General features: G+C 39.3%; 2 protein-coding genes and 1 pseudogene across 8 annotated transcripts in view; all 3 read right to left on the bottom strand.

The window, feature by feature from the left end:
• Window positions 1-2,484: 2,484 nt before the first annotated feature.
• Window positions 2,485-2,581, bottom strand: LOC138988099 (U6 spliceosomal RNA; annotated as a pseudogene).
• Window positions 2,582-7,720: 5,139 nt separating this feature from the next.
• Window positions 7,721-13,232, bottom strand: BBS10 (Bardet-Biedl syndrome 10). Of its 3 annotated transcripts, none has more exons than XM_070370985.1 (2): window positions 12,943-13,068; window positions 7,721-12,435 (listed from the first exon to the last, which is right to left on the bottom strand). In XM_070370985.1, the coding sequence occupies exon 2, from the start codon at window positions 12,429-12,431 to the stop codon at window positions 10,455-10,457; it is 1,977 nt and encodes a 658-aa protein (XP_070227086.1). In that variant the 5' UTR covers window positions 12,432-12,435; window positions 12,943-13,068; the 3' UTR covers window positions 7,721-10,454. The 3 variants fall into 3 exon arrangements, with proteins under 3 accessions (XP_070227086.1, XP_070227087.1, XP_005903382.1); XM_070370986.1 differs by having other exon boundaries at window positions 12,884-13,021; XM_005903320.3 differs by having other exon boundaries at window positions 7,722-12,435; window positions 12,989-13,232.
• A 4,062-nt stretch (window positions 13,233-17,294) lies between these two features.
• Window positions 17,295-23,066, bottom strand: part of OSBPL8 (oxysterol binding protein like 8) — a 166,853-nt gene continuing 161,081 nt past the window's right edge. For all 5 annotated transcript variants that reach the window (XM_070370980.1, XM_070370982.1, XM_070370981.1 and 2 more), the window contains one exon: window positions 17,295-21,500. In XM_070370980.1, the coding sequence (XP_070227081.1) occupies window positions 21,368-21,500 (133 nt within the window). In that variant the 3' untranslated portion in view covers window positions 17,295-21,367. The remainder of the gene's footprint in view (window positions 21,501-23,066) is intronic.

The raw sequence follows: 23,066 nt of genomic DNA, 5'->3' as shown, positions 1-23,066 counted from the left end.
AGCACCTAAATGTCCAGCAACAGATGAGTGGATAAAGACACGAAACATACACACAATGGAACACTGCTGCTTCTACTGCTGCTAAGTCGCTTCAGTCGTGTCCGACTCTGCAGCCCCGTAGACGGTAGCTTACCTGCTACTCGGCTATAAAAAAGAATGAAATAATTCTCTTTGCAGAAACATGGATGAACCCAGAGATTATCACACTAAGTAAAGTAAGAGAGAGAAAGACAAATATCATATGATATCACTTATATGTGAAATCTAAACTGCGACACTGGTGGCCAGTGGCTGAGACAGCACTTTCACTACCGAGCGCCTGAGGTTCACAGAACACAATATTCAAACGGCCCCAATTTTGTCTTCACTACACAGTTCATTTTGTTTCTTCAGATATATACATATATATGTGTATATATATATATGATCTCTTATTTCACTTCTCAAAAGGGTTAGAATAAAATATTGCAAATAACACAAATATATAAATTGACCTTTTCCCCCCTAAAGTGAAAGTGAAAGTTGCTCCGTTGTATCCAACTCTTTGTGACCCCATGGACTATACAGTCCATGGAATTCTCCAGGTCAGAATACTGGAGTGGGTAGCCTTTCCCTTCTCCAGGGAATCTTCCCAACCTAGGGATTGAACCCAGGTCTCCTGCATTGCAGGCAGATTCTTTACCAGTTGAGCCACCAGGAAAGCTCAAGAATACCAGAGTGGGTGGCCTATCCTTTCTCCAGTGGATCTTCTTGACCCAGGAATCAAACTGGGGTCTTCTGCATTGCAGGCGGATTCTTTACCAGTTGAGCCACAAGGGAAGCCCAAGAATACCAGAGTGGGTAGCCTATCCTTTCTCCAGAGGATCTTCTTGACCCAGGAATCAAACCGGGGTCTTCTGCATTGCAGGCAGATTCTTTACCAATTGAGCTATCAGGGAAGGCTTTTCCCCTCTAAATAACCAACAAAGTCTTCTCAAGGAGCAAATCAGATAACACCCTTATCAAGTTATGCACAGGTTATCATTTGCTAATGTTCTTGTAGGCATTACTATCCTGGAGGATTGTGTAAGAAACCCTGATTATTAAGACTAGGTATACTGCAAGTTAATGTAAATTTTAAGACATATAATACAAATTAGAATCCAATACAGGAGTTTAGTAAGTACAAAATGGTATGTAAATTGTGACAGAAACACAGGTAAAGTCCCAAGAAGTTTTACATAAATGTACTTCTGGAATATGTATTAAGATTGTATATACTATGGGGTCCCCTTTTTAGAGAAAACAGACATTTCTGTTGCTGCAGTAAGGATTTCCCAATAGCGGGGGACAGAATGGAAACCACTCTGAATTCACAGAGTACACCCAATTACTAACTAGATATATTTAATCTGGGCATAAGAACCTTGATTGCTATAATCATTTGTGAGGCTTTCACCCAGACATTTGTCTATAATAAGGTCAGGCATTGCTGCCTGGTGACTTTACCTGGCTCTAAATACAAACATCCAAAGGAGTAGCTGTAAGTGATAGAGACTACAAAATTATGTGTATTTACTACACTGTTAAAGTGACAATGTTAAGTCACTCAGTTGTGTCTGACACTTTGCAACTCCATGGACTGTAGCCCACCAGGTTCCTCTGTCCATGGAATTCTCCAGGCAAGAGGATTGCCATGCCCTTCTCTAGGGGATCTTCCCGACTCAGGGGTTGAACCCAGGTCTCCTGCATTGCAGGCAGATTCTTTATTGTCTTAGCCACCATGGAAGCCCTTACTATACTGTTAACCTAAGCATAAATGTGATTCAACCACAACATGTCATCAATCCATAGGCTACAGGGAGGCTTTCTGCACAGACTTCGAATAAAATTTCCTACTGAGAGCTGCTCTTTAAAATGAACAAGTGACTGTTTAGAACAGAGACATGCTAAGTCACCTGGAGGAAACAGAATGGCTTCCAGGATGGTAGAACGTTGCAGTGATTTAGTATTTTAAGAAAAAACTGGGTGCGTCAGTTTAGGTAGTGTTAGACACAAAAATGGAGTCATGGAGGCAAATCCAAATGTCGGTTGGATCTCTGGGATCACTGCCCAGGAGGAGGGAGACTTAGTCAGTCTTTCCATTGGTCCACTTGTCTTCATTCATTCACTCATGCATGCATTCAGTGAACTTAGTAGAGTGCCTACTTGGCTAAGCAGTATCCTATGTGCTGGAAATAGGGAAGTGAAAAAGTCCACATTCTCACGAAGTTTATTCTAGTGCGGAAAGCAGTCATTGTGGAAAAATAAACACACACACTAATAACATTAGATGTGTGCTTCAAAAAGAGCTTACCAAGGTAGGAAGATCATGGAGAAGGAATATGTTTAGACTGAAAAGTCAAGAAAGGTATCTCTAAGGAGGTGACAAGAAAGCAGAGATACCTGAATAAAGTGAGGAAGTGAGCCATATGAAGATCAGAGGGAAAGAGGTGTTGTTGTTTTTTAAATATGGAACTCTTCACGTCATCCTTGCACAGGGGCCATGCTAATCTTCTCTGTATCGTTTTAATTTTAGTATATGTGCTGCCAAAGTGAGCTCAGAGCGAGAGTTTTGTGCATCAGAACAGCAAATGGAAAACCTGGAGGCTGAGACGGCTTGTGTGTTCAAGGGATAGAAGGAACACCGGTTTGGGTGCTCATTAGTGCTGCCTGCCAAGAATTCTCTCCTCTTCCAGGAACAAGGTGGGACGGAGCCACCTGGTTCTTCTGCGCATGGGTTAGCACCGCGCGACTAATTCTGGCCAGTGAGTCATGAGTAGAAATGCCATGTGCCACTTCTGAACACAGCCAATGAAAGACCCTTTAGATCTCTTTTCTCTCTGTGGCATGATGACTGGTAAAGTTAAAGACAGAAACTGGTCCATCAGCCCTGATCTAGGAGTGAGGAAGAAAATCATGTGGGGTCAGAGCTCCTAGCTGACCTTTAACAGCTATGTGAGGACATTACTATGCACTGTGTCAGGCCTCTTGAGACCTGGAGTTCTCTGTTACCTCAGTATGGCATAACTTGTCCTGACTGACAATGTAACTGGTGGGGAGAAAGCTGGAGGGAGAGTGGTAGGGGGTAAGATTTAAGGATAAGCAGGAGACAGAACATGGACAGCCTCGTAGACTATGAAAAATCTGGATTTCACTCCGTGTGAACGAAAAACCTTTGGAAGACTGAGCAGAGGGATGACACGACAGGATTTGCATCTTCAAAAGAATCATTTAGTCATGTAGGGAAGCCCTTGTTCATGAGAAATACATACTGAGGTATTTAGAGATACAACTTGCTTTCAGATGGTTCAGTAAAGTGTGTGTGTATGCACACACTCATACATGAACAAAGGGTTAAATGGTAATTGGTGAATTCTGATGTAGGGTTTGTGCTCTTTTCTCAACTTTTTTTGTGGAGTTAAAATTTTTTTACATAAAAAGTTGGGGGTAGGGCAATCAGTCTAGGATAAAATGCAAGGTCTAGAAGCAAGACCCTTAGGAAGCTATGGCCGGTGAGATGAAGTGACTGGCGGCTGGAAAGGCAATCCTGAGAAATGGGCGGATTTGAAATCTACTTCATTTGTGGGGCAGTGGGATCTGCTGGTTGGCTGCAGGATGTGAAGGTAAGACTGGAGTCCAAACGGCTCCAGGTTTTTGTTCTGACTGAGTGGGAGATTGGTGATGCCACTAACTGGGATGGGGCAGCAGAGCAAGAACCAGGTTTAGAGAACATGAAACAGTCATCCTGTTTTGGACATGTTAAGGGTAAGCATCCATGTGGAGACTGGGTTGGGAGGTGGATAAATGAGTTGGTAGGTGAGAGAAGAGGTTGGCTGGAAATGCAAAATTTGGAATCATCAGCATGTGGTGGCACCCAAGTTATAGAACTAAATAGAAACCCACAGAAAGCAAGTGTAGGTGAAGAAGACCACGACTGAGCACTGGGGAACTGGAGCATAACTGGCTGGGAGGGGGCTCGTGCGGTTAATTTGATTTCTCTTGTTCTCATTCCACGCTTGCTGAGCAACCACCTGATTATTACTTGACTTCCCACATATAGGTCCGACTGGTCAGATGGACTTGGAATGATCTCGTTCCTGGGACAGTTCTTATTGTAAATAAATTGGTCACACTCACAAGTGTGGTTAGATTCAGTCCCTAAGACAGAGCCATTCTCGGCAGCCTGACAAAATCTGATGGTGAGTCTACATAAGAAGCCAGACACAGCACTGGAAATTCTCTGAGGAAATGAATGCCACACTGCTTGCTGGTACTTCTTTGGCTCAGAGTAACCTCCTGAGAAAGACTGTTTCCAGAATTATTGCGAAAAACCGCTACCCAGTTACGGCTAAGAGAATATTCCCTTTTTGACTGTATCTTTTTTTTTTGCTGTAAAAGCACTGATCCATTAGTGTGTATCTCACATCGTTCTTCTTCTGTCATGACCTTGCATTTCCTTAGGTCAGGATCCTTATTTTAGCTATTTAAGGGGCATTCTATATGTGTGTGCTCTAAATTTATTTTTTTAATTTTATTTCATGTCAATAAGTAGCATTCAAATGGCTCAAAAATCAAAATGCCATAAGGTATACACTGAGAAACCACCTCTTCCCTATGCATGTCTGTCACTGTCCCTAATCCATTTAGTTTGTGGATCCATCTAGATTTGTATGTGTGCTTAGTCACTCAGGTATGACCTAAATCAAATCCCTTATGATTATACAGTGGAAGTGAGAAATAGATTTAAGGGCCTAGATCTGATAGATAGAGTGCCTGATGAACTATGGACTGAGGTTCGTGACATTGTACAGGAGACAGGGATCAAGACCATCCCCATGGAAAAGAAATGCAAAAAAGCAAAATGGCTGTCTAGGGAGGCCTTACAAATAGCTGTGAAGAGAAGGGAAAAGCAAAGAAGAAAAGGAAAGATATAAACATCTGATGCAGAGTTCCAAAGAATAGCAAGAAGAGATAAGAAATCCTTCTTCAGTGATCAATGCAAAGAAATAGAGGAAAACAACAGAATGGGAAAGACCAGGGATCTCTTCAAGAAAATCAGAGATACCAAAGGAACATTTCATGCAAAGATGGACTCAATAAAGGACAGAAATGGGATGGACCTAACAGAAGCAGAAGATATTAAGAAGAGATGGCAAGAATACACAGAAGAACTGTACAAAAAAGATCTTCACGACCCAGAGAATCACGATGGTGTGATCAGTGACCTAGAGCCAGACAAGCTGGAATGTGAAGTCAAGTGGGCCTTGGAAAGCATCACTACGAACAAAGCTAGTTGAGGTGATGGAATTCCAGTTGAGCTATTCCAAATCCTGATAGATGATGCTGTGAAAGTGTTGCCCTCAATAGGCCAGCAAATTTGGAAAACTCAGCAGTGGCCACAGGACTGGAAAAGGTCAGTGTTCATTCCAATCCCAAAGAAAGGCAATGCCAAAGAACGCTCAAACTACCACACAATTGCACCCATCGCACATGCTAGTAAAGTAATGCTGAAAATTCTCCAAGCCAGGCTTCAGCAATATGTGAACCGTGAACTTCCTGATGTCCAAGCTGGTTTTAGAAAAGGCAGAGGAACCAGAGATCAAATTGCCAACATCCGCTGGATCATGGAAAAAGCAAGAGAGTTCCAGAAAGCATCTATTTCTGCTTTATTGACTATGCCAAAGTCTTTGACTGTGTCGATCACAATAAACTGCAGAAAATTCTGAAAGAGATGGGAATACTAGACCACCTGATTTGCCTCCTGAGAAATCTGTATGCAGGTCAGGAAGCAACAGTTAGAACTGGACATGGAACAACAGACTGGTTCCAAATAGAAAAAGGAGTTCATCAAGGCTGTATATTGTCACCCTGTTTATTTAACTTACATGCAGAGTACATCATGAGAAACGCTGGACTGAAAGAAACACAAGCTGGAATCAAGATTGCCGGGAGAAATGTCAATAACCTCAGATATGCAGATGACACCACCCTTATGGCAGAAAGTGAAGAAGAACTCAAAAGCCTCTTGATGAAAGTGAAAGTGGAGAGTGAAAAAGTTGGCTTAAAGCTCAACATTCAGAAAACAAAGATCATGGCATCTGGTCCCATCACTTCATGGGAAATAGATGGGGAAACAGTGGAAACAGTGTCAGACTTTATTTTTCTGGGCTCCAAAATCACTACAGATGGTGACGGCAGTCATGAAATTAAAAGACGCTTACTCCTTGGAAGGAAAGTTATGACCAACCTAGATAGCATATTCAAAAGCAGAGACATTACTTTGCCAACAAAGGTTCGTCTAGTCAAGGCTATGGTTTTTCCAGTGGTCATGTATGGATGTGAGAGTTGGACTGTGAAGAAGGCTGAGTGCTGAAGAACTGATGCTTTTGAACTGTGGTGTTGGAGAAGACTCTTGAGAGTCCCTTGGACTGCAAGGAGACCCAACCAGTCCATTCTGAAGATCAGCCCTGGGATTTCTTTGGAAGGAATGATGCTAAAGCTGAAACTCCAGTACTTTGGCCACCTCATGCGAAGAGTTGACTCATTGGAAAAGACTCTGATGCTGGGAGGGATTGGGGGCAAGAGGAGAAGGGGACGACAGAGGATGAAATGGCTGGATGGCATCACTGACTCGATGGACGTGAGTCTGAGTGAACTCGGGGAGTTGGTGATGGACAGGGAGGCCTGGCGTGCTGCAGTTCATGGGGTCGCAAAGAGTTGGACACGACTGAGCGACTGATCTGATCTTAGTCACTCAGTTGTGTCCAACTCTTTGCGACCCCATAGACTGTAGCCTGCCTGGCTCCTTTGCCCATGGAATTCTACAGGCAAGAATACTGGAGTGGGTAGCCATTCCTTTCTTCAAGGTATTTTCCCGACCCAGATATCAAACCTGGGTCTCCTGTATTGCAGGCAGATTCTTTACCGTCTGAGCCAGGAGGGTTGGTACTAATCTCTTGCTATTTACAAAGCTCCATCCTAGCCTCACTCCCCCCAGTGCTGTGATGATGGAAAAACATATTCTATTCCTTTTGGAAGGGAATGAGTAATTTCTGATAAAAGTTCAGGCTCAAATTGAACTCTTCCCTGTCCGTTTTAGTCTAAAACATGGATATCGTAACATTTCCAGTGTAACATGGTTAAACAACTCTTTGGCTAAAGCCATTGAAGGATGTTCAACTATTTAATGTCTATTGTTTTGGGAATAAAAATGGATTGTGCTGGCCCAATGAGAAAAAATAAGGGGTTCGTAAAAGTTATTGGGGAGAATGTGTTTGTGGACGGTAGACTGACATATAACTACAGAAAACAATAATAAAAACCTCAGTTGAGAAGCTTTTCTCTCCCATGGTATAGCAGATTCTGTTTTCCAAAGATAGCTGCCTCAGCATATCTCATCCCACATGCTGTTCCTATAAGGTGACATCGACATTTCCCATTGAGTGGTGGGACCTGTGTTCCCTCCCCTTGAATTTCAGCTGACCCTTATGGCTGCCTGAACCGACAGAATACAGTGAAACTTGTCCAGCTAAATCCAGGCAGCTCTCAGAACCATGAGAGGCAATGATACAGTGATTCAAATCAAGTACAATTTGAATAAAATTTTTGAATGAATAAAAATATTCATCATGCAGCAATAAAAACAGAACATGGTCTTGATTTTAATCATCTTCTACATTTTCTTTGGTCTTCTTTAATTTTTATTCAGATTTTACTTTAGTTTTATCTATTTTTGTTGCAGGTCACCTCAAACCCTTTGTGGAAGTGGGTTTAAGTATAACATAACCACATTTTTTGAAATGCTCTTTTATCTAACTCAGTAATGTGAACTCTCTAGTGTTATTCTGCAAAGGACAAAGATGACCCATGAAAGCTTTATCACCATTTTTGAGGATGTTTTTAATGAAAATAAAAAAGATTGCTTTGTATAGACCTGTTCTACATTTTCTGCTTCTTTCCCCTGCAAACAGATTCTTTTCCATGAAAGTTTGATAGAAATAATTAGGGCCTCATCTATGAGGACCAGAGCTCCCTAACAGACATTTATTGGCTACTACTATGTGGCAGATATTAGATTAGGTACCAAACACAAACATTCCCAGCTTACAAAGGGGCTCCTGGACCAGTGACTATTTATAGCTATAAACGCCTACCAAACGCAAGGCATGGGCATGCATGTTTTTGAATGCCTTCACTGATGGAGAAGTATTTAAAACAACAGCAGCAAAATAAAGCAAAGTTATCAAGAGACCTGACAGGCAATTTAAAAAAGTGAATGAAAAAAATGATCCAATAATTTTACAGTACATCTATGTATCTATGGATTTAGTATAAGAAAGAGAAATAATACATTCTCTCCATAATCACAGAAGTGAAACAGTGTTATCACATATAACATAATATGTCCAGAGTGGCTTGGCTCAGATGGTAGGCTAAGATGGTAAAGAATCTTCCTGCAATGCAGACCTGGTTCGATCCCTGGGTCAGGAAGATCCCCTGGAGAAGGGAACAGCTACTCATTCCATTATTCTTGCCTGGAGAATTCCATGGGCAAAGGAGCCTGGCAGGCTACAATCAATCCATGGGGTCTCAAAGAGTCAGACACAACTGAGCAACTAACACTTTCGCTTGCATATAACATAAACCTTACAAAAATAAAATTTTACTTAATATAAAAGATTTGCAGGGATGGAACGTTAGATTTTTGGGTGTCACCCTGTGCCAGGCTCATGCTGATCTTATGGATCACATTTTAGTATGTGTGCCGCCCAACTGAGCATGGGACGTTGCTGTCTTTTAATATATTGTCAGTCATTGCTTTTTCAAGTTTAACTCTAATGAAATTTTAAAAATTGGTTTTCCTCCATTTAATTTCAGTCCAACTGGTGTTACTACCCACTACACATTAACCTTTAAGGAAAAGCGCCTGAAGGTAGGAACCATATCTATTTGTTTACCACAGCATATTCAGCATCTGGCACACAGCAAGCACTCAAAAAGAATTTGTTGAATTAGTAAACAGGAAACACATAATTAGAACAGATTAAAGAAAACAGTTTTATTCAACAAGCCCTTCTGAATACTCGGTATGAACTTAATACTGCCTGGGGTGTTACAGAGAACTATCAAAAGTAGAAGATATTGCCCTTATTCACAGCTAGAATCACAATATTTTTTTGCATTTATAAACCTTTAAAATATAAACATTAAAAAATTCATATTAGACATAAATATAGCAGTCTCTCGGTATCCAAGGGGGATTGGTTCCAGAACACACACCCAGCCCCGCCTCCCAGGAGACACTAAAATCTGTGATGTTCAAGTCTCTTATAAAAAATGGCACAGCATTTGCATATAAGCAATGCACATAGTCTTTGTACTTTAAATCATAGATTTAGATATATAGAGATATATATATATAGATATAGATATATATATAATCATAGATTATAGATTACTTATAATCCCTAATACAATGTAAATACTATGTAAATAGTTGCCAGTGCACCTGGCAAATTAAAGTTATGCTTTTGGGAACTTTCTGTAAATTTTTTCCCTGAATATTTTCAATCCACAGTTGGTTGAACCCATTGATGTCCAACCCACAGATCAGAGAGCCAACTGTAACCCTCAAATTATCTATTACTACTGAACTATGGCTATGCATACAATACAAGAAAGCCCAACAGATACATGAACTATCTTGCAAGCTCTTAGAGAACAGGAGAAAATGATAGTATGATTTTCATATTCTTTTTGGAATTATTTCAACTAAAGAAATGAAAATAAATACAATCCACAAAATCCTATTTATGGTAACATATTCAATGGTGCATGAATGGTGAAAAAAATCTATCAGGCTCTAAATAAGGGGACAATTAAAGTAAAAAATAATTTTACTTATATACTGTTTGAGAAAAAAGAATGAGACTTTTGCTACAGAAATTATGAGTAGGGAAAATGAATCATTTTCAATAAGCAAATAATATTTTATGAACTAAAGTAGGATGGCATTTGGAGACTTCATCCAAATCTGAAATTATTCTATTAACTAACTATAGAAAGGCAAGGCAGAAGGGAAGAAGAGTGAAAAAAGATACAGAAAAGTAAAAGGGAGCTATGAAAAAACACTTTCCCTCCAAACCACAGACTAACTCAAGAGCTGAGACGCAGGGACACTGGGGGAAAAAAGATCCACTTACTCAGATCCTGGCTTCACTCAGCCAGACTTCCTCCTCAGAACTGTTCCATAATGAATGCAGTCTACAATATTCATATCTGAACGTCTGGTGGCCTCATGTACTTCTAAAGACTTTAAAGTTCTGCTGTTTTCCTAACGAGGTTGAATTAACTTGAAAATCAGTGGTCACATGCCTGCCTTGTTTTATGGCTTGAGTTGGATTAAAACTCTGGTTAATAAAAAGCTTTCCATTTTATAGTTCTTCTTCTGAATCTTGATCATAAACTTCCTGAGGCTGTCTCTTAATATTGATTACTAAGTCAACAGTCAAAATGTTTGTCAAGCACTGAAGAACTGAAGTTAGTAATTGGTATTTACTAGCAACTGATTCCAAACCTGTTTGGTTGCTTATCATGGGTTGATTGGTTTGCAGTGCCTGGAGAGCTCTTACATATACTTGTGGAAAGCTGTAATTTCCTTTCTTAGACTTATATAAGATTTTGGGAACGCCTAAAATTGCATTGGCTATTATCCTACTAACCATGGTTTGTTCTGATTGCTGGCATTTTTTGGCATAGTTGAGAAGATAGTAATGCAATAAGATCTCAAAATTACCACCCACAGGCAAAACACAACCAGCTGGTATAGATGAGGAATAGTAACTTTGGGAAGTACACGTCTCTAGTGACTTATACCTCAGTGGTAAAATGCTGTCCTTTCTAGCAAGTTTTGTAACCTGTAAATTTTCGTAAGAAATTCCCCTTCTGGTATTCTCTGGTTTTGAGTTAGCAGAATTACTCTCAATAAAGGGTTCATGGTCATCCATTATCCTCCCTTTGTTTGGGGATGAACATCTCAATGTTTCATCTGTCTGGTATGAATCTGTTACTGCCACTTTTGGTGTTGAACACAATACATTTTGCTCTAATTTGACGCTTGGAACTATCAAATTTGAACATACTTTTAAATTCGTTTGAGTTTTTGCCAGTTCACCTTTGTTCTTTACAACAGTGTCCTGATACGACCTTTGTATTGAGCTGTTAACTATTTTTGGTAACTCATTACTCTCTCTACTATTCTTATATATACAAGGACCTGAGGTACAACTTTGGTCACTGGTTTGTGTCACACAATTTAGATCAAGGTCTTTAAATGCTTGCCGAAGCATTTTAAACGCTCCATGTAAAGCATTCTCATGTTGTTCCACAAGCCCCTGCACCGGTCCACAAAGAGCTATACAATGTGGTGCGAATGAACAGGTGCTCATCAAGCCAAGATGAACAAACCTTTTGGATCTAAGGATGAGGGGTTTACAGAATTTCGCCAAAGCAGTGTGAGAGAGTTCATACTGAGAAGAGGCCTCTGGTAGTACAAAGGGAGCAAGACCAATGACTCTCTGGATCAGAGAAAGTTCTTCAGATGATAAGCACTCCACCACAGATATGCCATTCAGTCCCGCACAATAAATTACCAAGTCTGGTTGTTTCACAGTAGATAGGAGTAATTTTACATTCTGATTCTGTAAATGTTTCACTATTGCTTTTGTTCTTTCTGTAATCCAAAACTGAGATGTCTGAAACTGTGCTTCTGAATTTAGAGTAAACTCTGATCCAGGAATTGAAAAAAGAGGCTGAATGGTTTCTGTTACTATCACTATTCTTATGTCACCATCTGCTGGACAGTACACAGAAAAGTCTCTCTGAAGCACAAGCCCAGCTATGATCCTGGAATCGGAAACAGGAAGGCCAGTGACACCAACTTTCAACTCAACAAAACAGTCATCCACTATCTCCAGTACTTCTTCAAACCTACTTTCACAAGCTGTACACTTGAAAACATAGTCACACATCAACTGAGATATCAAGTTGTGATTATTTCTTCCCACTCTTCCACAAAAGTATGCTCCTAAGAGCATCTCTAAAGAGCTCCTACACAATGTTCTTTCTTTAGTGCATGAAGAAAAGATGGACAAGAAGTGTCTACTTAAGTAATGGTCCATAACATAGTCTAATATTTGTGTCTGAAATGTTAGAAAAGCTTGGGAAATAAATTTCCACCGACAGCAATTTTTCCAATGCCTTCCACAGGTTTGAATATTTTCAAAAAGGAAAGAATCCTTTTCCTTGTCTGTGATCTCACGAAGTCCTCTGAGTAAATGGCAAAGAAAGACAATAAATGTTTTAGCACCATCTCCTGTTTTTCTTAGATGACTGGAAACACAGGCCACCATCACCCTGCACAAGAAAGAAAGAAAGCAACTCAGATTTTCAGAGGGCTGCCTTTCCACATCTGAATCAAGTTGAAAGCATGCTTTTACATCTATAAAATGAGAATACTATCTCCTTGATGTACTTAGTTTGTTTTTTCCCTTTTAAAATTTACTTAAATATAGGCTGAATGGTTTCTGTTACTTAAAAGGGAAAAACAATAGAACCACCATTGTGCTATTTAAAGATTCTAGGGTTGGGTCGAGCTGGAAGGAAAGGAGAAACGCTCTTTTCAGTTGTGGAATGTTCCCTAGGATCCAAGGTCAGTTTTCTCCAGAAATAGCTCCCGAGAAGCCCTGACCTCTTTACCATCTTCCGGGTTATTGGACCTCTAGCTTCCACTGGCAGAATGGCTGGGCTTTTTTCTGCTGGGCGAGAGGCAGAAGGTCAGTTTTCCCAAAGAGCAAAACCTTACGGACAAGAAGTCCAGGGAGATGAAGTGAGGTGTCCATCTGGAGTGCGGGACGTGAGTACCTAAGTAGAGGATGCTCTAAAGGGCTGCAGCCTGCGTCGCGGGTACCTGGCTATGGGATGCTCTAAATGTAGCGCCTTCAACAGGCAGCCTCCATCCCGGCTGAGCAGCACCTCGCCAGTGGGCTTGGTACACAGAACTTGCCGCCCTTCCGGCCCCAGGCAACCGCTCACGATGGTTTCTAGCACTTCCGCCACATGCAACGCCACCGTCACAGACCCCGCAGCGGCCATAGCCCTTCAGGTTCCAGCGGCCTACGCACGCCGCTTGCAGAAAACCAGGATTGCCTGGAAGGAATACAGCGCGGGTACCGCCGGAAGCGGAAGGGGCGGGTAGAAGACCGGAAGCCGGGGCAACTAGGCTTCTTGGTTGGGCGAGGGTCTGCCGTTCTGCCCGTCCACCGGAAATTGCCCCGCAGTTCGGCCAGTAGAACTAGCGGTCCAAAAGCCCGCTAAGGTAGAAAAAAGGTCGGGGGTTTTCTGAAGCTGTCTCTGGAGAGGACGCTGAAAGCCCTTCCCCAGCTCCCTAGGTGAATTCATTCCTTTCCTGGAGGCTTCAGCTGCCACCAGATCTCTCCTTTCCCAGGAGCTCGGCACGATAGTGGAGGGACTGGGCCCTGCGGCTAGAATTCGGTTCGTTTCCAACTGCCGTCAAAAATTAGTTCCCAAACCTCTGCCATGAGCTTGTGCCTATCCTGTCCACATTCTGCACCAGCGGTTTTCTTTCGCGGTGTGGGCCAGATGAGGAGGGCCTGGCCACGGTCACCAGCTGCAGGCTTCATGCTTTCTGCAGGTGGCTTTGCCGCATTTCCTGGGCTTGAGTATCAACAACATGAAATCCTCGCCACCGCAATTTTCTTTTTCTTTAGCAGAGGTGATAAATGTGAGGACTTACTGGTAATCAATAGTATGCTTTAAAAACAGTGACCCAGGATTATTGCACACAATCCGACGGCAGGAAAAAAAAAATACTGTTAAGCAGAAAGAACATACTGTTTCGTACGTTAAGACACGCCCCTCTCTTAAGGATGAAATGGTAAAGAGCATGGGCTTAAGATTTACCTGTGTTTGTTGTGCCATTTACATCTGTGACATTCTTTGTCTCCACTTTTCTCATCTTAAAAGAAAAAATGGTGATATGTAATGGTGGCAGTGGACAGTTTACAAAGCTGTGGGATTTGGGGGGTATTTTTTTGGCATGGTGTGTCATAAGTACTAGGCACTCAACAAATACAACATACTCAACAAATTACCGTCAAGTGTCACCAGTGTAGGGACCCACTATTTCCACAAGAAAGGGATATTTTGTAAGGTTCAAAAGAATTATCAACCCAATACAACTATATAGGAGTTTGGTCAACATCAGGAAAATGACCTTTTAGATGTTTCATTGAGGTTGAACAGTGAGGGGCTATTTTCCCTATCCTTTACTCCTATGTATAGGACAGGAGACACCTGTAAGCCCTCCCATTCCCGGTAGTAAGACAAAACTAACTCGCTCTTAGCCACAAGCAACTGAGGGGAGCAAATACTGGGTTGGAGGATGAAGGAGGAAAACTAGAGGAATGATATCTTGTAACATATGTGATGTTGATGTTGACTCAGTTGGGACTAATAGATAATTTGTGGGGGAAAAACGTTTTCATGTGAGTTTTGTTATCTATGTTTATGTAAGCAAACCATTCAATATCATGGTAATCCAAGTCTATGCCCTGACCAATAATGTGGAAGAAGCTGAACTTGAACAGTTCTATGAAGACCTACAAGACCTTTTAGAACTAACACCCAAAAAAGATGTCCTTTTCATTATAGGGGACTGGAATGCAAAAGTAGGAAGTCAAGAAACACCTGAGTAACAGGCAGATTTGGCTTTGGAGTACAGAATGAAGCAGGGCAAAGGCTAATAGAGTTTTCCAAGAGAATGCACTGGTCCTAACAAACCCCTCTTCCAACAACATAAGAGAAAACTCCACACATGGACATCACCAGATGGCCAACACCGAAATCAGATTGATTATATTCTTTGCAGTCAAAGATGGAGAAAGCTCTATACAGTCAGCAAAAACAAGACTGGGAGCTGACTGTGGCACATCATGAACTCCTTATTGCCAAATTCAGACTTAAATTGAAGAAGGTAGGGAAAACCACTAGACTATTCAGGTATGACCTGAATCAAATCCCTTATGATTATACAGTGGGGGTGAGAAATAGATTTAAGGGACTAGATCTGACAGACAGAGTGCTTGATAAACTGCAGATGGAGATTCATGACTGTACAGGGGACAGGGATCAAGGCCATCCCCAAGAAAAAGAAATGCAAGAAGCCAAAATGACTGTCTGAGGCCTTAAAATAGCTGTGAAAAAAGAAGCAAAAAGCAAAGGAGAAAAGGAAAGATATAAGCATCTGAATGCAGAGTTCCAAAGAATAGCAAAGAGAGATAAGAAAGCCTTGCTCAGTGATCAGTGCAAAGAACTAGAGGAAAACAATAGAATGGGAAAGACTAGAGATCTCTTCAAGAAAATTAGAGATACCAAGGGAACATTTCATGCAAACATGGGCTCTATAAGGGACAGAAATGGTATAGACCTAACAGAAGCAGAAGATATTCAGAAGAGGTGGCAAGAATACACAGAAGAACTGTACAAAAAAGATCTTCACGACCCAGATAATCAAGATGGAGTGATCACTCAGAGCCAGACAAGCTGGAATGTGAAGTCAAGTGGGCCTTAGGAAGCATCACTATGAACAAAGCTAGTGGAGGTGATGGAATTCCAGTGGAGCTATTTCAAATCCTAAAAGATGATGCTGTGAAAGTGTTGCACTCAGTATGTCAGCAAATTTGGAAAACTCAGCAGTGGTCACAGGACTGGAATAGGTCAGTTTTCATTCCAATCCCAAAGAAAGGCAATGCCAAAGAATGCTCAAACTACCATACAATTGCACTCATCTCACACGCTAGTAAAGTAATGCTGAAAATTTTCCAAGCCAGGCTTCAGCAATATGTGAACCGTGAGCTTCCAGATGTTCAAACTGGATTTAGAAAAGGCAGAGGAACCAGAGATCAAATTGTCAACATCCGCTGGATCACTGAAAAAGAGTTCCAGAAAAACATCTATTTCTGCTTTACTGACTATGCCAAAGCCTTTGACTGTGTGGATCACAATAATCTGTGGAACATTCTGAAAGAGATGGGAATACCAGACCACCTGACCTGCCTCTTGAGAAATCTGTATGCAGGTCAGGAAGCAACAGTTAGAACTGGACATGGAACAACAGACTGGTTCCAAATAGGAAAAGGAGTGAACCAAGACTGTATTGTCACCCTGCTTATTTAACTTATATGCAGAGTACATCATGAAATGCTGGGCTGGATGCACAAGCTGGAATCAGGATTGCTGGAAGAAATAACAACCTCAGATATGCAGATGACACCACCTTTATGGCAGAAACTTTCCTCCTTGGAAAGAAAGTTATGACCAACCTAGAGAGCATACTGAAAAGCAGAGACATTACTTTGCCAACAAAGGTCTGTCTAGTGAAGGTTATGGCTTTTCCAGTGGTCATGTATGGATGTGAGAGTTGGACTATAAAGAAAGCTGAGCGCTGAAGAATTGATGCTTTCGAACTGTGTTGTTGAAGACTCTTGAGAGTCCCTTGGACTGCAATGAGATCCAACCAGTCCATCCTAAAGGAGATCAGTTCTGAATGTTCATTGGAAGGATTGATGCTGAAGCTGAAACTCCAATACTTTGGCCACCTGATGCGAAGAGCTGACTCATCTGAAAAGACCCTGATGCTGGGAAAGATTGATGGCAGGAGGAGAAGGGGACGACAGAGAATGAGATGGTTGGATGGCATCAGGCCTGGCGTTCTGTGGTCCGGGGGGTCACAAAGAATCGGACATGAATGAGCAATTGAACTGAACTGAATGATAGCAAGGTTTTTTTTCCTTATCCATCACAAAGGGGTTACCTGATTTGAGCAACGGACTATTACAAACATTTAAAAGTAAAGTGCTTTGATCAGAGTTCTGTTTAAGTGTACAGTGGAAAGAGAATGGACACTGAAGTCAGACCTGGATTCAAACTTGGGCTTGCTATCACTCTTATTATGTAGCTTTCAGAATGATGTAACTTCTATGAGCCTCAGATTCTTCATCTCTAAAATCTAACTTCCATTTATCTGGAGGTTATTATGGGTATTCAAGAAGAGTGAATGTAAAACATCATGTAAAGCATACATTAGGGACTCTAGCTGTTAAATCCCTTCACCATCATTCACAACTACTCCCCAAATGACTTTTAACTAAAAACTCATTACTAGTTTTTAGTCACCATGTTATATTCAAAATCATTTGATCAGTTTGCTCTTTTTAAAAACTTTATTTAGAATGCCTAGTTGAAGTTAGCATCATTTTACAGATCATTAGAAAAATTCAATTCTTTTGTCTCTGCAAACATTTATAGTAGGTTAGGAGTAACAGATTAGAAATGTAATACATTACAAAACAGTTGCCTATGACTATCTGTACATTTACTATGCACCTTAAGGAAAATAACTTGACAGTGTGCTGTACTTACACTGCAAATAACATACTTTTATTCTGTTTTACAAAACTGACCAGTGTTTGAATTTATAAATGATCATTAAACAGGATATTTAACTTAGATGTATAGTTAACATGCTAAAAAGTAAAAAATTTCAACTGAAGTTGTGTGGCTCATCAGTTCAAATGTTTCATGGCATTTTTTCTTTAAATTTAATATTGTAATTCTCAAATAATTTTTCATGATAAATTCAGAAAGAAAATTTTCTAAATATTTTATAAAGTATATTCACATTCATTTTGTCATGGGTTTCTTGTGGCTCTTCTAAATATGTTAATCATATTAAGGAGACACTGGTCCTATTCAATTTTAACAGTCCATCTTCAATTAAAACTGTAACAAAACAAACAGCATGTTAAGAGTGACAAAAAGTAAATTTAATATACTAAATTCACACTATAGGTACACAAAATAAAACCAAATTACATAATAGTGGCAGGGTACAGGTTAAAGAATCTTTTTCCACGTAGTCAAATAAGATAGAAGTTCAAATGTAAACTTAGTGATCTGTGTGGGATTCCTCCCCTCTCAGCTATGGTTCAAATTGGAAAATTTGGTATAAATGCTGACTTTAATATTTCTGTGCATTTAACATAATTCAAAATCATCTGCAGCATCATGCATGGCTCATCAAATGTCATTATCACTGTATGTCAAACAAAAACCCCCAAATATATTCACTGTTCACTGGAAATGTGAAACACTGGAAAAAATGGAATTTTACACATTTGTTTTCTTAAATATTTGACCAAGATATTCTTCAAAAAGTTAAAACTGCCTTCTCCACATAATTTTGTATACATATGGCACAAGTTGACATCCTAAAACAGTGTGAATTCCATCGAAAAGGCACTGTTTAACAATACTCAGAATAATCTGACAAGTCTAGTTCAGTGATGTCTGAAAGTGAAGAATATATTTGAGATAGGTAAATGGACAAACTCTTATAAAAGTATGGCATTACTGTTTAAACATACTATAGCTATATAAAAGGAAATAAAGTGACACAGAGAAATGACCCTTTTATGACAATTAAGCCTATAAACACTTTGAATCATATTACAGTTCTGTAACACAAAAATGACAAAAAATTATTTTCTTAAAGGCACAAAAGCATGAATACTAAATGAGAGTTGTATTTTACAAGGCCAACTTTTTCAATGGAATGGTAACAAAAATTACACTGTACCTTTATAAGTAATACAAAAAAAGTAGTGATATGAAATACAAATGAAATATCTACTGCTGAAACTTACTTATATCACGCACCCTAATTTATTGTCTTTTCTTGGGCCAGCTACATCTCACTAAATGGTGGATAACTGAAGGCATAGTATATTTAATAACTAAAACAAAAATGCACATGTCAATAACTATTACTTATTTAAATTTTTCAGTGAAAAAATAAAATTTTTGATTAAATGAAAAAAAGAAAAAAAAAACTGGTTATAGGTCTTAAATCCTAGAAACCATCATGAGACTCTCAGATAACTGGGAACTGTAAATCATAATTTTTATGAGTCCATGTGTGAAGGAAGATTAATCTCAGGTAGAGAACATTCAAAGTCAATTACATACATGGCTAAATACAAAGTTCATTATGTGTTTTAAAGGATTCACATACTAAGCCTAGTATAAGAACTGATCTAAAACTAAGCCACCAATTCCTGAGTTTTGTATTCAGTTCACAGAAAGGAACTCATATAACTAAAAGCGTAAGACTATTAGATTAGACATATGCTTTTAGTGTATAAGAAACAGCATGAGTAACCCTGCTCTTTCTCATGAAATAGTTTTTGACTCCTGGGATAATAAGAACCCATAACATTTGCCCTAACAAGAAAAGTTTTAAAAATAAAGAAAACAACTCCCTCTCTAGTCTTAGAGGATAACCATACAAATAAAACACTAAGACCAAATGAAAGTAGCATACAAGTAGATAAGCCTAAAGCCCCAAAAGGGAGTTTACCAACAAAGAAATATTAAGTTTTCAGGGTTTAAAGATGAAATTATTATTGTGATCAGCCAATCAACTTATATAAATTAATTCTAATTTAAGCCATAAAAAAGGATCGAGTTGTACAATATTTACAAAATATATATTAATGAATAGGCAGTTGAGCATAATATTGGTAACAGAGAGTGAGTACAAAAATGATATCAACAAGTATGAAGTACAAACAAAAAACCCACCTGTTTAGTGTAGTCATACCTATGCTTATATTGGGTATAGGTATATCTTATTTACGTATAATCTATTTAAAAAACATTTTCACAATTATTGTTTTGCCAAAAATACATGAGAAATGGCTCCTCATAAAACCTAAGGAGACTAAAGATCACTATATTGATTAGGAGGAACAAAGCAGGCTCTTCTTATCATTTTCAGTTTTTAATAATTTAGTAATCTTTCCTTTATTGTATGCTTAGCATGGCATAAACATTGACTATAACTTCACTAGTATCTCACAGTCTCTTCTTAGTCAAGGGCAAATGTAGCCAGAGCAATTATTTCCTCTCTGACCTTCATTTTCATTTCAAAATCTACTTTTGGAATTCTAAGATACATAAAGTAAAAATATTAAACTGATAAAAAATTTAGGGAAAATGTTTGCCTGAGCCTGAACAAAAGGAACCTTGAGGAACTGTGGTTTTGCCACAGACTGCAGTTACTGAAAGCAGAGAACAGAGAATTAAACTTCGGAACTTGATGCTCTTCTTAGATGCTCAACGTATTGCACATTTTAAAGAAACCAATTTTAAAATGCATAATTACCACCACACTAAGTGTCTTTTCTTATCACTCTTCTCTTATTTGGCTTTTGAAGTAAAATATGGGAGATATATGTATATATATTTTCTATTCTACTGTTTCACTGAACACACCAGAATCTAAATGAAAGCTAAAGAAAGGTTTTCATAATGAAAAATCACGATTATCAGCATTTTATATGCCCTACAAACATCTCTAGAATTTAGCCTATGTTATTGGACCAACTGAGTTTAAAAAAATAAAAAAGGACAGCAATCAAGTTTGACCACACTTTTTTCCAGCAAGTGCTTAAGTGGGTATTATATACGTACGATAAGAAAGATAGAATCAATAGATCCAAGTAGCTGCATACCAGTTTTCTGCTGTTGATATACACATATTTATACTTGTATCTATAAATATTAAATTCTAGGGATTAAAAAAATCTTGTGTAAACTTTTGAAAAAAGCAATTTGCCACTTTGTCTCAATTTGACCACACATTTTGTTTGTTTTCTGTAAGAAGACAGTCGAGCTGAATGCTTTGGAAATGATCTTTTTTTAACAGTACAGTGTGTTGAACTATTTATGCCTAGTATCCCGTTATTTCCCATTCTGTAACTCCTTACTGATAAAAGTTTTGTGCCTGTTTTATGAAGAAAATAGATTGTTACATATATAAGATCGATAGTATTTTTGTTATGACTGACATTAATGCTATATATTTCATTACATGAACATACCATAGACTACAAAGATTACTGTTAAGGTATATATAAGACACAATTGTGTATACATGTGGATTTATTATACTCACATGTAGACACATTCTGACAAAAGCTAGAAACGTTCTGGCACTTAACACATAGTTCACTTTAATAATCAAATAGAATAGCTCTTGTTTCAGGTTAAGGATAAAAGGTATGAAAAATCAACACTTCTACATTTATTTCTAAGGTTTTCAGTTTTATAAATATTGTGATGTTTTAATAAAGACCAAACCAACTTCAACATTGGTCCCAGGCCAAATCTGATCATTCCAGTTCATTAACTCAATTGTAAAGGACTTCTACTTAAACATGAAGTTTATTATGACTTGAAGCAAAATCAGGAGAAAAATGATGATGTAGTCTTTTTGTTGAAGAAAATAATCCGTGGCAGGTGTGCTTGAAATTAAATGATTTCGAAGAGCCATAATATTTCTACAAAAATAAGGAACAATAAATGTAATAATTACTGATAAAAAATGATAGCAGAGAAATCACAATTTGATATATGGCCACATAATTCAACTGTATAAAATTCAATTGTATCCAGTTCCAACAGTTACCACCCCCTGAACAGGGAACTGATCATGCTATGTGGAAGCACTAGTAGGTTTTGCCTGAATCTGTACTGCACACTGTACCAAATGTATGACTTCATGATGTGTGTTAAGCATGGTTTCCCTGATGACTGTGGGTAAAACATCTGTCTGCAATGCAGGAGACACAGGAGATGCAGGTTTGATCCCTGGGTTGGGAAGATGTCCTGGAGAAGGCAATGGCAACCCTCCAGTATTCTTGCCTGGGAAATCCCATGGACAGAGGAGCCAGGTGGGCTACAGTGCAAAGGATTATAAAGAGTTGGACATGACTGAGTGAATAAGCATGTCAAACATAATTCTTAAAGTTTGCAGACTTTAAAATATATCACCTTCTTTGTTATCACAGTGGTTTTAAAACAAAAATTTTGCTTCTCAGTTGGTCCACTAAGGTTCTTTTATCTTTTTTTAGGGAGACAAAGGTAGAGATGGATAAAAATCCTTTATTTATCAGGAAAAAAACAAATTTTATGATATTTCTTACTTGAAGAAAGCTCGGTAGGCATTTCATATGCTAACAAAAATAAAATGTTAATTTAGTCGCAATACAAGCTTACATTATCCTCGTGCAACTCTAAATACTTTGCCTAAAACAAGCTGATTAGTGAAGATGTTTTGTTTTTATGCCTTCTTTTAAAGTGTTTTCCCAGTATAGAAGAAGAAAGGAGGCAAAATGAACAAGCAGGCTCATTAATTTATAAATATAATGAAATTAGGAAATGTGATCACTTTATATAAGGACTGATGAAGCCAAGATGCAGAAGACATGCTCCCTGCTCTCAGAGAGCTCACAGTCCGACTGGGTGGGGTGGGGGCAGGTAAACAGACCCACAGTCAGCAACTCTGTAGTACAGTGCGGAGAAGGCGATGGCGCCCACTCCAGTGCTCCTGCCTGGAAAACCCCATGGACGGAGGAGCCTGGTGGGCTGCAGTCCATGGGGTCGCTAAGAGTCTGACACGACTGAGCGACTTCACTTTCACTTTTCACTTTCATGCATTGGAGAAAGAAATGGCAACCCACTCCAGTGTTCTTGCCTGGAGAAGCCCAGGGACGGGGGAGCCTGGTGGGCTGCCGTCTATGGGGTCGCACAGAGTCGGACACACTGAAGTGACTTAGCAGCAGCAGTAGTATAGTAAAAGACTAATGGGAACCATACAAGCCAAGTGGAAGAGTTAGAAACTCTGTGCGGAGAGGATGAGTGATCAGAAATGTTACAAAAAGGGTAGCATTTGAATTATATTCTGAAGGATAAACAGGGATTTTCTTGAAGGACAAGGTGGGAGGAAGGGCAGTTTAAAAAGTGGATTCACTGTGGGTAAAGATCCAAAGAAAAAAGTGTTAAGTCACTTAATCATGTCCAACTCTTTGCAACCCGATGGACTGTAGCCCACAAGGTTCCTCTGT

This window comes from Bos mutus, chromosome 5 (assembly GCF_027580195.1).
Source record: "Bos mutus isolate GX-2022 chromosome 5, NWIPB_WYAK_1.1, whole genome shotgun sequence".
Classification (NCBI taxonomy): Eukaryota; Metazoa; Chordata; class Mammalia; order Artiodactyla; family Bovidae; genus Bos; species Bos mutus.
The sequence above is the reverse complement of the archived record's forward strand: the minus strand, read 5'-3'. Positions and strand labels throughout refer to the sequence as shown.